The 16,164-nt window shown below is 40.1% G+C and overlaps 1 protein-coding gene across 1 annotated transcript in view; it reads left to right on the top strand.

Annotated features, from left to right (window-relative positions):
* Positions 1-712: 712 nt before the first annotated feature.
* The window catches only part of STAB2 (stabilin 2), an 87,873-nt gene continuing 72,421 nt past the window's right edge, over positions 713-16,164 (top strand). Inside the window, exons 1-7 of the mRNA XM_072849384.1 lie at positions 713-796; positions 5,209-5,342; positions 6,144-6,259; positions 10,286-10,371; positions 11,216-11,285; positions 13,652-13,747; positions 14,052-14,177. Of these exons, the coding sequence (XP_072705485.1) occupies positions 713-796; positions 5,209-5,342; positions 6,144-6,259; positions 10,286-10,371; positions 11,216-11,285; positions 13,652-13,747; positions 14,052-14,177 (712 nt within the window). The remainder of the gene's footprint in view (positions 797-5,208; positions 5,343-6,143; positions 6,260-10,285; positions 10,372-11,215; positions 11,286-13,651; positions 13,748-14,051; positions 14,178-16,164) is intronic.

The following is a 16,164-nucleotide window of genomic DNA, read 5'->3' as shown; positions in this document are numbered from 1 at the left end:
TTTGATTTGGGCAACTCAAAATGTCTGTCTGTCTACTTATCCCTCCTAACCATATGCAAGTAACGTAGCTGAGTTCCAGGAAATCAGGGAAACTGATTTAACAAAAAAAAAAGAAAAAAAAAACCTCTTTTTTTATCTAGCTAACCAAAGCTGGAAGATGTTATTTTGGCCTCCTGAGATAAAGTTGGTAGTATTTCTCCCAGAACCATATTCAGGGGACCCACCCTTATGTCATTAGGGCTGATAAGCCAACTTCCAGAGATCCTTTGCTCTCCCTTAGACCAATTGAACAAATGTAACAATAACGGGTGCAGCAGTTACTCCAGTCCCCAGGTCCCCACCTAAAAGAAGAAAACATCTACTGTCATAACAGTTCAGTGTCCTTGGTTTTGTACTGTCAACAGCTTCAGAGAGAGGGATAAATGAACAGAGCCCTGTCAGGATATCCTGTCATTCAGTTAGGAAGGGTTTATTCAGCTTTGCAGTGAAAACGTTTGGCAAATACCCCACGTTTTGGAATTTTTCCTGCCTGCAGGCAAGCTTCGCATGCCGTATCCTTCACTCATTTTCCTTCGGGAAGACAAGAGTCCTGTTAAACTATTTGCCTAAGAATGCAGAAGAAATAGCACCTCTAAGAAACAATCACTTTACATCAGAGTTGTAGTTCTCATGTCTGGAGGGCTCTGAAGGAAAAAAAAACAAATTCTGCACAATGGAAAAAAATCCAGTTATTTTATTCTTTTTGGCTTTTTTGGCTGCAGTGAAACTGTGTTTGACATCACGAGTCCCAGATGAGGTAAGAAGCAGCTTTTTATTTAAGTAATGAATTATTATATGTCTGTATTACACTATGAGGGTGGGGGTTGTTTCACTGTTATAGAGAGAATAGTTATCAGATACTGTATCTTACAGAAGAAAAACCCACTTTAACAGTCACTGATGCATATGACACTGAATTATAAACTAAGAGCTCTGTAATTCAGCCCCCAGAAATGCATCTGTTTATTCCACATGAGAATTTGGCTCAAAGGATATGTCATGAGTACACTGAAAAAGTCTCTAAAAAATGGCAAACATGGTAAAAGACTGTAGCTGACACATTCATCAAAAACAACAAAAGAAGACTGTAGAATTTCTGATAAGTCAGAAGATGAAAGCAGAAATTTTTCCACAGTGAAAACTGTCCACTCTACTAACCACAGGGAGGAAAAGCTGTTTCAGATAAGTGGGGAAAAAATTCTAAGGAATTGAGCTATTGGAAGTAATTGTACCAAGTTATAAATTTAAGTAAAAGATTTGTAGACTTTTGGGAAGTGGTGCATTTGTCATTACAAACCCTACGGATCTGTGGAATTTCACAAAATGTTTTCACCACCCTCATAGAGAGGCAGAAAGTGTTGGGTTACAAATCTGAACCAGGAGTTCAACAGCGAGACATTCACCCATTTAAACTGCCTCTCAATATGAGGCTTTAAATTACTTTGTTCTGGAGAAAAAACGCTTGTAGAAGAGGAAACAAAAGGACAGGGAGAAATTGTGGTGGGGGAAAAAAGGGAAGCCACTCAGGTTGTTCTTTTTGTTGTTTGTTTGGTTGGGTTTTTTAAATGGAAAAATACTTTGAAAAGTACAAACAAGTACTAGGAAATATGTTAAAATTATTCTGTCTCTTAAAAAAGGAGACACTAACAAATCACCTTTCTTCCATTTTCCCTAACAGCAAAAGGGGAAAATGATGAAATGGGAGAAAGTGGAAATAACCCCACTATTCTCAAATAAAGAGTTTTTTATAGCTGGTAGTAGGGAAAGGGTATAACCTATTTCTATTTAGATTTTACCCTTCCAAAATCTCTTTGAATTTTCTTGTTCCAAAAATGAAATTTTGTGAGGTGCTTTTTTGATGACCACTTCTGCAGTGAGATCATTTCAGCTACCCCTACCAACAGCTTTTTCACTTCTGAACCTTAATATCCTACAAGCCCAGCAGTTTACCCAGACGCTTAATGGCTTACCCGGAGCACCTGCGAGGAGCAGGCCTTAAGTAGCATAGTTGGTTAAAGACTCAAAAAGCAGCCAGCGCTCTGAATTTATGATTCTTCACCGTTAACAGTAGCAATTTGACTCAGTGGAAATGCTCATAGGAGTTAAGGTGCCCGACTGCATGTTTGTTGTGTTGGTTCTTGCTCTGGTGCATGCAGAGTCTCTCATTAAGGATGGGCCGTTAAGGTGGCTGCACTGGTCCTGAGCACCAGGGTTTTGAAAGGCTTGAAGCGTTCAGGCTCCCTCGTGTTGGTGCCTCATGAGGTGGTTTTGGATGGGAAGCAAGGTGCAGAGATGCTCTGGTTTGAGTTTGTGGTAGCCACCTTAGACCTGAAGCCCAAAGAGATGGGTCAGTCCAGTGCCCCACCAGCATGGGGCTCTGCTGAGAGGGCAGTGAGGCTGCTCAGTCCTCCTGGCATGGCACTGCTCACTGCTGCTTTGCCATGTGTTGGATCGAGCTGTATCCACATTATACCTACATCTGGGAAAAGGTCTCATTTTTATTTCAAAGAAATGTATCTGTGCCACAGTAAGAGGTTTCACTACCCAAATACTTGAATGTTACCCAAATCAGTTTTCAACAGTACATTTATGAGGATTAAAATTTGACAACTAAATAGATGTTGAAATGTACTTATAAATGGGTGATGACTATCAAGTGGAGTCCCTCAGAGCTCATGAAACTTAATCTACTTATCAGTGTCTGTGATACATCCTCACAATCTTCACTACTGAAATGTGCTGCTATCACAAACATTGAAGGAAGGATAACTAACAAGGGGAGAAACCGCTGGGGTGAGGGCTTCATCCAGGACTAACAGGCTGTGGCTCGTGTAGAAATCCTGCCTAATGTGCCAGTGTCCCTCCCCAGGCCAGCCGTGAGCTTCTGCAAAGAGGCTGCAGCATCCCACGTGTGCCCAGAAGGTCCAGTACTACCTGGACAGCACAGGGTTGCATTTGCACATATGTTGTTTGGGAATCCCTGGGCAGAAATACTGGAGGATATCCATCAAGCAACGCATAACAGCACTGTGAAGGGCTCCGTCCTTGGAAGTGCTGGCTTGCAATACACCCTGCATAGCGAATGACCTGAAGCTCCCGCTGTGATGCTGCTGCACAAAGGGTTAACAGTCAATATGCCAAGGCAGGGGACAGAGAAGAACTTGCAGAGGGAGTGTGCAGGTCCCATTCATGTGCAGAGGAATTGCCCAGACAGGCTGGGTCTGATGTTCCCCATCCAGGAGGGCTACTGGCAAACTGCACAGGCTCCAGAGGAGAGCTGGGGGATGACTCAAGAACTGGGAAACCGGAGTCATAGCAGGGAATTCAAGAAATGCTATTTATTTAGGTGCACAAAGAAAATGTACTTTGATCTCAGACTGTAAGTATTCATAGGAAGGGAGTAGTAGACTCTGTAATGAAACAGATTCCTACCTGTCATGCAAGCTACAGAAGAGCAATGGCTGGAGACTGAAGCAAAACCATCACAGACAAATTACAACAGAAGCAACATACCACAGTTTGTTTCTCCACAACTGACCATTTCCAAACCAAATGAATGCTTTCTAAAAGATCTTCTTGTTCAAACTAAATTTCATGCAAGAATCTCCATTATCCTGTATTATGCTCCTCTGGTATAATTGTCCTTCTGGCTTTATAATCTGGGAAACCACTTAAAAAGTCCACAGACAGCTATTAACATATATAAATATTTTCAAATGGATGATGCTGCTAGAACTGACCCCTACATACATACACACGTGCACGCATGCACACACACTGTGGGCAGGTACAGTTTTTCAAGATAAACTTTAAGCATTTCCTCACGTTGGCCTGGCAATGATTCAGACATTGCCATAATTGACTACTCGACCGCTTAATTGAAATCCCATTCAGAAAGTTCATTTCAATTCTATTGTGTCAGATAGGAAGTCTCTCGTGGTCAATATTGCTTGAGTGAGTTAAGACCACCTAAACAGGTCTATACTTAGAGAACAGTGGATAAACTGTTATCTTGGAATAGAAAATGGAGCACTTCACAGTACTTCCTCTCCAAAAATGATGATTTAATTTATTACTTTTTGTTGGTTTTTAAAGATCATATTTTGCATTAGATCATTTCTCACCATTTGTGAATTATGAACTTAATTCTACAAATACTTACCAGGAAGAAAGAAGATTAAGCCAATATTAGATGGAGTTCAGCAAAGACTTCTTGCTCTAAAATAGGTTGACTGTTTTAGTAGTAGGAAAGAGACACTATTTTTGGTATATAGACATTTTCAAATTATGATTTCTACAGCCACAAAATACAATGCCACCACTGTGACAATACCCTAAGCCTTTCCTCCTTTTTGCCACCTTCAAGTAATTTGTCAGATTTGCATTCTTGAAACTGGGACCTCCACAGCAAGGGGCACGAGCCCTTGGCATTTGAGCTAGAGGACTAGGGCCAGGTTTCCTAAGCTGGGCTGGTTCCTTCTGTTTCTTTCTCTAGGTAAAAAAAGAGGAGGCTGCTCTTCTCAGTGTGCTCTGGTGGCGTCAGGCCCATAACTTTTACCAGATTTGAATGCAAAGCTAGACTTCATTCTTTTAGGCCAATTTGAAAACACCAGCCATAGTCCTTTTGTTCAATATGGTGGTGCTAATAATATGAAACCCACTTGTGAGAGGAACAAAGGCTTGTGCTGTGCTCTGTGTGCACAGAGCCACAAGCAACTTCTTCCACACCTTATGTTTAGCTTTTCCGTTGAATGGAGAAGGCACTTGCCAGCACTGCTCTTTCTCCATCCTGCTTTGGGTTTGCGGGGCAACTTCAGAACTAATGCTCCATAGGCTGATGCTGTCTTGGTAGCCTGGCTTTTAAGTCTGCTGAACTTAGCATTTGTCGCTAAAGCATTCTTAGGAGAAAAATGACACTTAGAAGGGTTTATCCTGCAGTGGCTGGACATATTTCGTGCAGACGAGACTACTGCAAACCCCTAATATGTGGTCTATTACCTAGTTTAGCTCCAGAGCAGGGAGCTCCTGCTGAAGAGGACAGAGCTTGTGTCTGTGAGTGAGAACAAAGCTGAGGTAAATTCGTCATTTTTCAGCAATGCCACTGGGGGCAGAGTTAAACCAACTCAGAGAACTTTCTCCTGCTTTTTAACTAATCTTCTCCTGTTACAGATGAAGAAGCAATGTGATCAAAAGCTGCTCATTCGAATGAAAACAGAATGTGTACCTTGCTCTTTAAACCTCGAAACGCAGTGCCCTGCTGGTTACACCAAAATCACCAATGGGACTGGCATACCAGATTGCAGGTATCTCTTCCGTCAGAGCTTTTCACTGTGAATATTGTTCTCCATGAATTAGGAAATGTTAATTCATATTACAAATGCTCTATTCTATGCAATTTCTATGCTTCACCAACTCCAGAACTCAAGCTTCACTCAAAGTACTTTAACCCTAAAGTTAATCAGCAAATGATATAAGAGGAAAATAAACATTGCTATTGATGGCCTATCAGATTTCCTTTTGAGTGATATCATAAAATCACTTCCTTGTTTATTCTGCATACTTGATATGAATTATATATAAATATCATATGATAAATATATATTTATCATATGATATCATTCATATCATATATTATCATATAAATAATGGATTTTTTCAAACTGCTAGATTGGGGAGGTGTGGGGGGTGAAGGGCAGGAAGAAATGTCTCAAAACACATTTGAAATGGTGCCTTTCAGATTAGAAAAAAAGAAAAGCAGTATTTTAGGGAAAGTGTAACTATTTTGAGCTTAGCATTTAAAGAACCTTGATATTAAATAATTTTTAAAATACTATTTCAAATAAAAACTTAGAGAAAACTGCTGTGTTTAGGTCGCAGAAATGAAAAAAAATATAAATATACTATGCAAAAGAAACAGCTCCAAGGATCTTTTTAGACCTTGATGTGAAATGTATGTTTTAATGAAGAAAAAAAGGCAGATCAATACAACAAAGCTTAAAGTGCTCTTGTCTGACACTGAAAGGAGAAAAGGAGGTTAAGAATTTCATTTTTCCCCACAGGAGGCTTTTAAGTACTTTAAAGCAGCTCCAACTTCTTTTCCTCAGGTATTATCTAGAAATTAAAACACACACACTTTCTTTTCTGGGATGTCGGCATCATTGTGTGAAGGAATTTGAACAACCTGAGTGCTGCCAGGGACGCTGGGGCCCAGACTGCATGGGTAAGCTCTTTGTTGTTTTTTTTTTTAAATAGAATTTGAGTAGAAGTAAAGCAGTGATTTTTCTTCTTTCAGAAGCTATTGCCATGAGAAGATTGCTCCTCAGAGCTTATTATAGGAGTAGAAATAAACATCAGTTTTCAGCCAAAACTTGGAGAAAAACACGTATTCAAAGCTTCATTTAAAAAGAAAAATTCATAGAAAAATTTTAAAAACTCAGGGAACCCCCTTGGTTTTGAGATTTTCAAAACAAAACATTTCAGTCAATGCCTGCAAAATGACTTTTCATTTGGGAGGATCCCCACAACAGATTTTAAAAATTAAAATTTTCAAAACGCAAGTTCAAGTGTTTCATTTTAAGTGAAAAATACACTCATCTGTGTCTGAAATATTTCTAAATCTCTTTAATTCTTTACTTTTTGATGCAAGGAGGGTCTTTTCTTTCAGCTCAACTTGAAACAGTTTTTCCCTCCAAGTTTTTTGAACCTCCAGCAAGTGCTAAAGGCCATTACTGAAGCAGGGGTAATCAGGAGTGCCTCTCCTCCTGCTGCCCCTTCTTCAGGAAAAGCCTTTCAGCACTTCCACAAGTGCATCAAACCTCAGGCTACTGAGGTGGGCATCAAGACCCGCAGAGGAAGTTTCCCTGCCCAGACAGAGCATTTCCTCCTTTAGTTAACGGTTTAGATAACGGGGTAAAGGTCTGGTTCAACATCTGTGAAGTCCTTTTGTCCACAAAATAGATTAAAAAATTATTTTAGCATGGCCCAAGCTATGATTTAAATACCAGTCATATATCTACTAAAGTAAAATAGTCAAACCCCAACTTACAGCTGCTTCTATAGAAAAGATAGGCAAATAGCTGAGTACGTGGTGTGTGGTCCTGTCTTCTTCTGAAGATAACCACTTGTGGGGTGATTACCGTTTTTCCACCAAATGCAGCCTAAGTGCCTGGTAGGAGGAAGGCAATGCTACACGTGATTGTCATCCCGTACTTCAGGGTGCTCTGGGAGGCCATGCAAGGGGCACGGGTGTTTCTAGAGAGGGGCAGATCTCGCTGCCCCCGGGCTGGAGCCCTGCCTGCACGGCTGCGGGCAGGAGGCTGCAGAGGCAAGGAAGCCCTCTCTTCCTTTGGACAAACTTCCTGGCCCCAAAAAGCAAAGAATCAAGGTCTCAGCATTGTTTCTGCTGTCATCTGGAGGAAGAAAATAGCTCTTTGCATTATCGCAATCTCTCTAAGGGCATACGGCATGCCTTCAAATGTTTGGAGGAAAGCTGGTCCTTCCTGAGGCCAGAGAAAAATCCCTGATTAGGGGTTTACTTCACATTTAGCATCTGATAGCAATGACAAAATTAGGTCTTAAATAGCACTCTGACTTCCTTAAACGATAGCACACGCTGAGACAGACAGTACGAATGAAAGATGTTTTGTCCCCTTCCCTCCCCATGAAGCGCCCCGAGCCAACAAGCCACACACCCATCCCTTTGTAAAAAGGCATCAAGGAAAAAGGGAAAAGTATGGGGGGGGGAAGGTCCAGGGAAAAAGAGCACAGCCTTTTAACACTGCCAGTATCATCCAACCATAGATGCCAAAGCTGGTGGAGCTCAGATGTCCCATGTGTATAACTGGTGGGCTTCAGCAGGAGCTACTCCCTACCCCAGCTCAGGTTCCCACTCTGGGCAAATATTTGCAAATATTTCTAAAGGAAAGCCTGGGTACCAACTGAAAGGTGCATGGTATGAGGAACTGAGGAGAAAGCACTGTAAGAATAAACCGAAAAAAGTGAAAAGGAAATAAAAAGGCCAAGAGGAAAGATAGTAAACCTAATTATATCAAATTACATGTCCAAAATACATCTTCTTTACAAGTTCTACCCACTGCTTCAGCCTGCAGGGGTAATCCAAGAAGAGGCTGCATTTGAAAGCACTTGGGATGTGCTGAATTAAACTCTATGAGGCAAAAAAGCTGATAGATTTAAGCTTTTTTGGCCTAGGTATAAAGATTAGGCCTTCGGTCTCTGACAGCAGTAAGAGCTAAGCAGAAACATCTCTTTCTTACTAGTTTTCAAAAAACATCCTCAACAGAAGCGAAGGTCTCGCTCCTCCCCGGTAGTGGGGTGGGGGCAGGTGGCTGTGCCAGCATCACTCCAGCGTCCCAGCGCTGCCTCCTGCGGCCCCGCTGGCCGGGGAAGCGCTTTATCTGCCTGACCAAACTCCTACAACAATATGGTAATTTGCTACACTTCTGATAAAGCTGTCCCTTGGTGGTGGTATCAAAACAAGAGACAAGAGGTAGTGAAGACAAGGGGAAGCATAATGAACATCAACTGCAAAAAAACTGTTTTGTCAGCAATTTTAAAGTATGCTTTCCTAGAATTTATACCATAAACTGAGTTTTCTCATGATTTCTCTATCTTTGCACATTCAATAAAAGCATCGGTGCAGTGAAAATTGTCTCCATTCAGAGCAAACATTAAACAGTTTGTGCCTGTGTCAGTCCTAAAGATGAGATTTAGCTATCACATGGTAGCCAGAAAGCAAGACTCACTAAAAGCCACTTTAAAGATTAAAGTATATGTATTTATTACTGTACCTCATTTCTGGTTATTTCATCTCAAGTCTTAACATATCTTTTTATTTCAGCACGTATGAAATAAACTGCACTAAAATGTTCATCTTTAAATTTCTTGGTTTTTTCACAAGAAGCTTACTCAGATCCAACAGACCTCACAGACTCATCATTAAGGAACAAATTGAGAAATATTGACAAATTGATATAAAGCCAAAGCCTTCACTAAAATTAGGTGTATACACATACACATCCAATTATGTGCTCATCACTCTGCCCAAATCAAATTCATTTTCATGAAAACTTCCTTATCACTCTAAAACAATATTAAAGTACTCAGTGGGAGCATAAATCCCGTGCTGCCCATCTCAACCCACACAGAACAAACTGAGGCTTTTTATAAGCAATAAATCTACCTGTAAGGTACAGCAGAGAACCTATGAGGGCAGTTTGAGCTTGCTACATTTAAATACCACTTGCGTCAGGAATATTGTTCCTAATGGGAATTCCAATTACAGGAAGAAAGGGCTTATGGAAGGGAGTTAATAAATCATTTCCATGGAGAGGCTGCACAACTATAAAAAATAAGGATATCCCTACGGGGCGGGGGGGAAATGACAGAACAATCTGACTAAAAATATGCATTTCCTATAGGCAACCTTTCAGGAAAAATTTGAATATTGAAAAATTTCAGCCAAAAAGTAAACTATTTTGATTCGGAAATGCAGTTGTTGTTTCTTAGCCTCTCCTGCTGGCTGGGGTTTTTGGTCAGACTCTGTCTCACCTGGTGTACCACTGCCTGTAATCATGGTTTCAGCACCAGAGGATCTGAGGAGCACAGCACATCATTGGCACACAAGTTTTCCTAATGATCACAGCCCATTGGACAGAAGTGGGTGATGAGATACCCAAATTTCAATTTCCAGCATCGTTTGAATCAAATATCACAGTCTTATGGGAGGTAGTGGGGAAAATTGAAAACTTTCCACATAAAGCAAATGCAATTTGTGGGGAAAAGAAAAAGGCTTATTTAAACTCTAATTTAGCATTGAATATAATTCTGACAACAAATTTTCAATCAATATGAGTTGTATTAACAAACAGAAGAAGTGGTCAAGCAAACTCCACTTGTATCAAAAAAGTTAAAAGTTTAGAGTGTCTGCAGATAGACGTGGGTCAGCAAGGACAAAATCAATATGGTACTTTAGAATAAGAAAACTATTTTTTGCACAACCTATTGACTACAGTCACTAGCTTAAGTTCCCATATTAGAGAGGGTGACGGTCTCTACTGAAGCCAAGATTCTGCTGAAGAGATTCAGGCAGCTGCAAAATAGCAGCAGTCACTCGAGGTCCCTGTCTGACCCAAAACCCTGCAGCCTCCAAGGTCATCACCCCTAATGTGCAAGGGGAGCATAAGGGTCAGAGCAAGCTGACTGATGGCTTTAATGTTGTCATTTCTAGCCTGTCCGGGAGGAGCTGCGTCACCGTGCAACAGGAGAGGACGCTGCTCCCAGGGTATAAATGGGGATGGAACGTGCACTTGTCAGGTACGGTCCTTCTTTTAAATGAAAAAATATAAAAATAGCATATAAGCTCTGCTAAGAAATAATGCATATTATGTGTTATAAATACATTAAAGGAAAGTATTTCAGAAATAGCAGAGATGATCTGCTTGGAGTTCATTTTTTTGCTTGGTTTGCACTAATCTTCACACTATTACCTCTACAGACTTGAGCATGTTTGGGTGATATTATTAAAGAGCTGTTCCATCTTGTCTTCCTGAAATAGGTGGTTTGAGTTCCTCTGGTTTTAAGAGTGTGCTATTACTTATGACTTTTTGCCTTAATTAGAAAGGACTTATACTTGGGTCTAATAACTCTCAATATAATGTTCCTTTGCTGAGAGTCCAATGTGCAGTGCTTAATAACTTCAGCCAAAAAGATTTTTTTAAAAAACCACTCGAATCTTTTCTACGTCTCCCTCTACTGGTTAATCTTTCCATTACATCAAAAGCACATCTGGGCACATGTGAAAAAGAGGTAGAGCAAGAAGTAGTCAGAAAATACAACCTAACAATTGCACGAATTATTTAGGCATTAGGCTTGATTACTCTTCTTTATTGTTAACTTGATATTCAGAATATCTGATTTGATTTGAAGTGTAAGAGCTAAAAATTTAAAATTAAAAAAACACAGAGAGAGGAAAAAAACATTCAAAAGACAATGTTTTCTAGATTGCAGTAGGAGATTGCATTCTGATTTTCTGACTGAACCTTTCATGTTATTTTCTTTTGGCAGCTAAAGATGCTGTTTTCAGGCTGCTAAGCATATATCTATCTATATAGAGACATATGAGAAACTTAAGTTTTGATTTCCATTCTGTAATTCACAGAAAGGCTTTGGTGGGACAGCTTGTGAAAAATGTGCTGAAGATAATTTATTTGGTCCTCACTGCACATCAGGTAAGTTTGAGCTTCCTTTATTGAAGTGGGGAAAAGAAGGTGAGTGAAAGCTGTATTCAGACACTATGAAATCCCAGTGAAATGGGCAGTGGGTCTAAGGGTTTCCCATCAAGAGCTGCTGTCTGCTTCAGGGAACACAACAGGGAGAGAAAATAGGCAGCTACTCAATTCCTCATTCAGAGTGGGGCTGGATTCAGCTCAGGACTCTACAGACAACACTCTTAGTGTAGCACTACAAAAATATCTTAATCTTATCTTGAATATCTTTGTTATAGCCAACAGTCAAATAAATTAGGGATTAGAATCATCTGTGTGTTCCTGCAGGTATGCCTCCCTGTTAGCCAGTTATCGTCTTATTCACTTTTCACCCTAATTATGGATTTGCATTTATTTGATCTAATACAGGAGATTGTTATGGTACTTAAAATACTGGGTGGGAACATATCAAATGCATCATTTATAGTGGCTTACAGTGTTTGGTATGTTTTTTAAATACATCTACAAACTAGAGCATCTGTATTAAGGCATGAAATACTCATGTGGTATTGAAATCAGTATATCTGACTCAAAAAAGGCCATTTTGAATCAGGCCAAAAGTCCTTCTAGCCTAGCATCCCATATTGGAGGCCAATAGTTGATACCAAGGGAAAGAGTACAAGCAGCCAGAGATTGCATTCAAATTGTAGTTTTTAAAGGCTCCTGCTGGATCCATCCTCCATAAATTATCTACTTGCCTCTGAGTCCAATTCTTCTTCTGCTCTCCACAATATTCTGTGCCCAGGAGCTCCATAGTTTAGTCAAAAGTGTGAAAAAGGATGAATTTGGTTTAGTTTTGAGTTTTAGCTGGTAGATCATTCCATTGGTTTGCCATACTTGAGGGAGGGATCAGAGCTATGTGCACTATTTAAAATGTCTGTGTATCACAAGTGTGTATATTTGTATAATATTTTCCAGTTTTGCCTGCTTCTTAATGATTTCTAGTATGCTATTTACCTTCCTGACTCCTGCTGAGCATTAAACAGACACATCAGAAAACTGCCTGAAAAAAAATGTTAAGAAGCGTCTCTTTCTTAAGTGGTAATAGTTGTTTATCTCTAAGTAAAACTCTTTTTGTTCCCTCAAGATCTACATAAAGTTACTTCTAAAAAGAGTCACAAATGGCCTTACTTTAAACGATCTGTGTTGGCCTTTCTACACTAATCCTACACCACTGCTGACTCAAAGGCCCTTTTTCCACCAGCTGTCCACTGGATGCCAGTGTTGATACACAGAAATGTAACTGAGCCAACATTTTCATGAAAATAAGGTACTTGAATGAATTCAATATCGTAAATGTAATTATTTTCCAAGAAGCTACCAGAGGACTCAACTGCATATTAATTTAAGCAACATTTTACACTTCAGCTTTCAGATATTTGAGCTCCTCCAAGTTTTCTAAGCACCTATAAATACTGTGCATTTGTGACTAACTGCTTTTCAGCAATACCTTAGACGTTCCTGGTTTTTGTATGAGGATTACTAACATAGGTAGAATGTTACTAATTAATTAGTGTAGGTGATTTGCATGAACACAGGATATGTTTGTAAAGGGAGGAGGACACGCTACATCACTGCAGCTTAAACATGAAGTCACCAATACAACTCTGTACATCTTAGAGTAACTGTAAAGGGCCTTTTTAAAAAGCATCATTACCATAATGGAAACAGTTATAACTATAAAGCTTTTTAAGTATACTTAAGGCTTCAAAAACCACTTATAAAAGGGTCTCATAGTTGCCTGGACTGTGCATAACGGCATCTTGTGCGCATATTGTCACAAGGTTTATAACCAGAAATGACAGAATATAGGAACAGGACCAGAAAAAAGCCTGACACCTACACAGTGATTAATTATCCTTTTAACTAAATAAATTTTGTTTAAGGGGGAAAAAAAGTCACAAAATTCATCTATTCTGGAGGTGTTTGAGAGGCAAACAGAATTGAAGCAAAAATGAGCAATTTGTTAACAGTTATAAAAATGGTCTCTGTTACACATTATATTCAATTTTGGCTCAAGACTGTATGTCAAATTTTACAAGTTTTATGGTGTTAGCAGCTAGTCAGTTTGGTGTTTATAGCGTGTGTCCTGAAAATTTTCAGGCCCCAGGCTATTAACAGCCTGCAAAAATCAGTATGTTATTTACTGATGTATGCAACCGTGAGTATTGATCTTCTCATTAATGGAAGCCTATAAATTCAGGAACTCAGGTCAAAGCTTGGTTTGGCCAAGGCTGTTGGCCAGGACACTATTTGCTATGGGCAACCGCTAACAATATCTTTCTCAACACCATTATTATTCAGTAAAGCCAATCCATCTCTCCATATAGTTTGCCACTGCGTTCATGGAGTATGCAACAGTGGAGTTACAGGGGATGGAAGATGCACTTGCTTGTCTGGGTACAAAGGGCTCAGCTGTGATCAGCGTAAGTAGATTGTTTTCTTTATAAGATCTATTCAACAGCTCTGATACAGTTAGAATTGGTGAGGACAAATGTAAAATTAGTCTCAGGTCAGTTGCTCTAGAGCAATCAAACATACACTGAACCTCAAACCCTCTGTGTGAGCTCCCATAACCATCATCACCACTTCAATCACCAGAAAAATGATGACAGCAATGGGATCAATGGTCTCTAGATCAGGCATACTTTGAACTAGTATACTACAGAATGCAATGCCTCCTGGCACAGTGTGCAGACACAGCTTAACCTGTCGCACTCTGTCCCTCAGCGATAGCTGAATGCGAGGCCTTGCAGTGCCCTGCAAACTCCAGATGTACTGCCTCAGGCGAGGATGGAAGACAACTGCAATGCACATGTCTGCCCAACTACCATGGGGATGGTACACAATGTAAACGTGAGTAATTTTCATGTCTATCTAGTTTCTTTGTATACATCATCATCGGTATTATAGTTCAGATACTGAATGCACTTTTGAACCAAAGCTCACCATCTAATTGTTCTTGGGTTCATATCCCAAAGCAGTCTCATGTGCACAAACTAGATTCTGTCAGGATGAAACTAAACCCTAAAATGTGCTTCAGAAGCACATCAGTCCAATTACTAACAAGCTTCAGTCCATGCAATCAGACTAAAGCTAGTAAACCCCCTTGAAATACATAGTATGGATACTGGGTCATCAGTGCTTACAAATCCATCCCTATCATGTCCTTCTACTTGCTAAAGTTCAACTTCATAGTTCGCTTCCATAAAAATCAACAACAGCAACCAAGGGCTTATATTTATTGAATATCCATCATGTGGCGGCTCAGCTTCATCGCTAAGCATAAACTCTAATAGACAAGTAAAGCTCATTTTAGCTTTCCTATTTTTCATGAAACAAAGCTAATAGTATTTCAGCTAGAGGTAAAAGTCTACCTTAAATTTGTCTTCATAGACTCCTCAACTTGCCATTGAATGCTGAAATTAACTATATTACAAGAGTCTAGATTTTCTTTCCTCTACTTACATTATGTCTTACAGCACCAGCTCTTCCTTCTAGACCAATTGCAATGAAGAAAATGGTTGTATCTGATGCTGGAAGCACTATTTAGTAAATGTTGGCTTGGATCAGGCCACAGATACAATACTTCTTATCCTGTCTGGGAATTTTTACATTCAATCCTCTTGGTCCTAACTATGGTTGAATCCTCTCTGAATAGACTTGAACACCTTCCAAGAGCAAGACATCAGAAAGTCAGTCCTCAAGGAATGTGATGTTCTTCTAGTAGGCAGCATAGGCAAGTGAGAGACAAAGAAATTGCAGCAATCAGCAGAGAAGGAGGATGCTACTATCTCTGCTTCTCTTAGGTTTTGTATTGACACAGTCTGTGTGGATGTTGCTCCTCTGTCCCAGTGCCTTTAGATCCTGGGGTCATCTGTGGCTTAAGCCAGCATCTTTTACATTTGACGGGCTGGGAAGCAGAAGACAAGCAGCTTCAGCACAGCTAAGTACTTAAGTGAGGATAGCAGTGGCTGCCCCAAACTCTGCTTGGAGGTGGCATTGCTTATGGTCGATTTGAGCATGTGAATATGTGCATACGTGCGTGATTTCACACCGGAACAGAAGAGAAGGCTTGAACGAGTGAAGCTGAGCATTGCCAACTCTCTCAGTCCCAGCTGAGGGGAAAGAAAAGGAGGAGGAGAGGGGAAGGCAGTGATCAGCACCACCTTTTAGGTGGGTCCAGGGCCTGCCACCTTCCAGCTACAATGTGTACTTGACCATATTCTAAACTGGACACAAAGGTGGGAGGAGGTGTTCTCCAAGCACTGCTGGACTATGAACAAGGATGAACAATGCCATTGCCTTGAAAAAAAGGGCTAATGGAAATAACTAGGGAGCTTCCAGTCCTGTCCTGAAACTACAGCAGTGTGGAAGATTCGACTAAAGCACTTGCTGGCCAGTTTCCATATAGTGGAATGGATGACATTATATTAATTACCGGAAAGAAAACAGTGAAGGCCTATTGTATTGAGAAATATTTTCCAACTGATCTAACATGCGCTTAAAGCTTGTACAGACTTCGTATCACCTACCTGACCTTCTCTGGTTAAAATAGGGAAATAGTTGTGATATTTTAATGAGCACATTACATGTTTTAATCTGTTTATAACTCAATTTGCCAAGTTAAGAGATCATTTCTGTTCAAAAGCAAACAGTTGGTTGCTACATTAGTATAAACACATTCCTCCCTTCTGTCTTCATGCCGCCACGATAATTCAGACTTGGCTGTTATGAGAAGTTTAGTCTACCTGGGCTTTGTTTGGCATGGAAGTGCTCTGGCAAATCCTCATCTTCAATTTCAGAACTGTGGGCAATAATTCATTTACTTCACTTCTTTTTT

The sequence above is a fragment of the Ciconia boyciana genome, chromosome 1, assembly GCF_034638445.1.
Source record: "Ciconia boyciana chromosome 1, ASM3463844v1, whole genome shotgun sequence".
NCBI classification, from domain to species: Eukaryota; Metazoa; Chordata; class Aves; order Ciconiiformes; family Ciconiidae; genus Ciconia; species Ciconia boyciana.
This window is presented reverse-complemented; position numbering and strand designations above follow the sequence as displayed.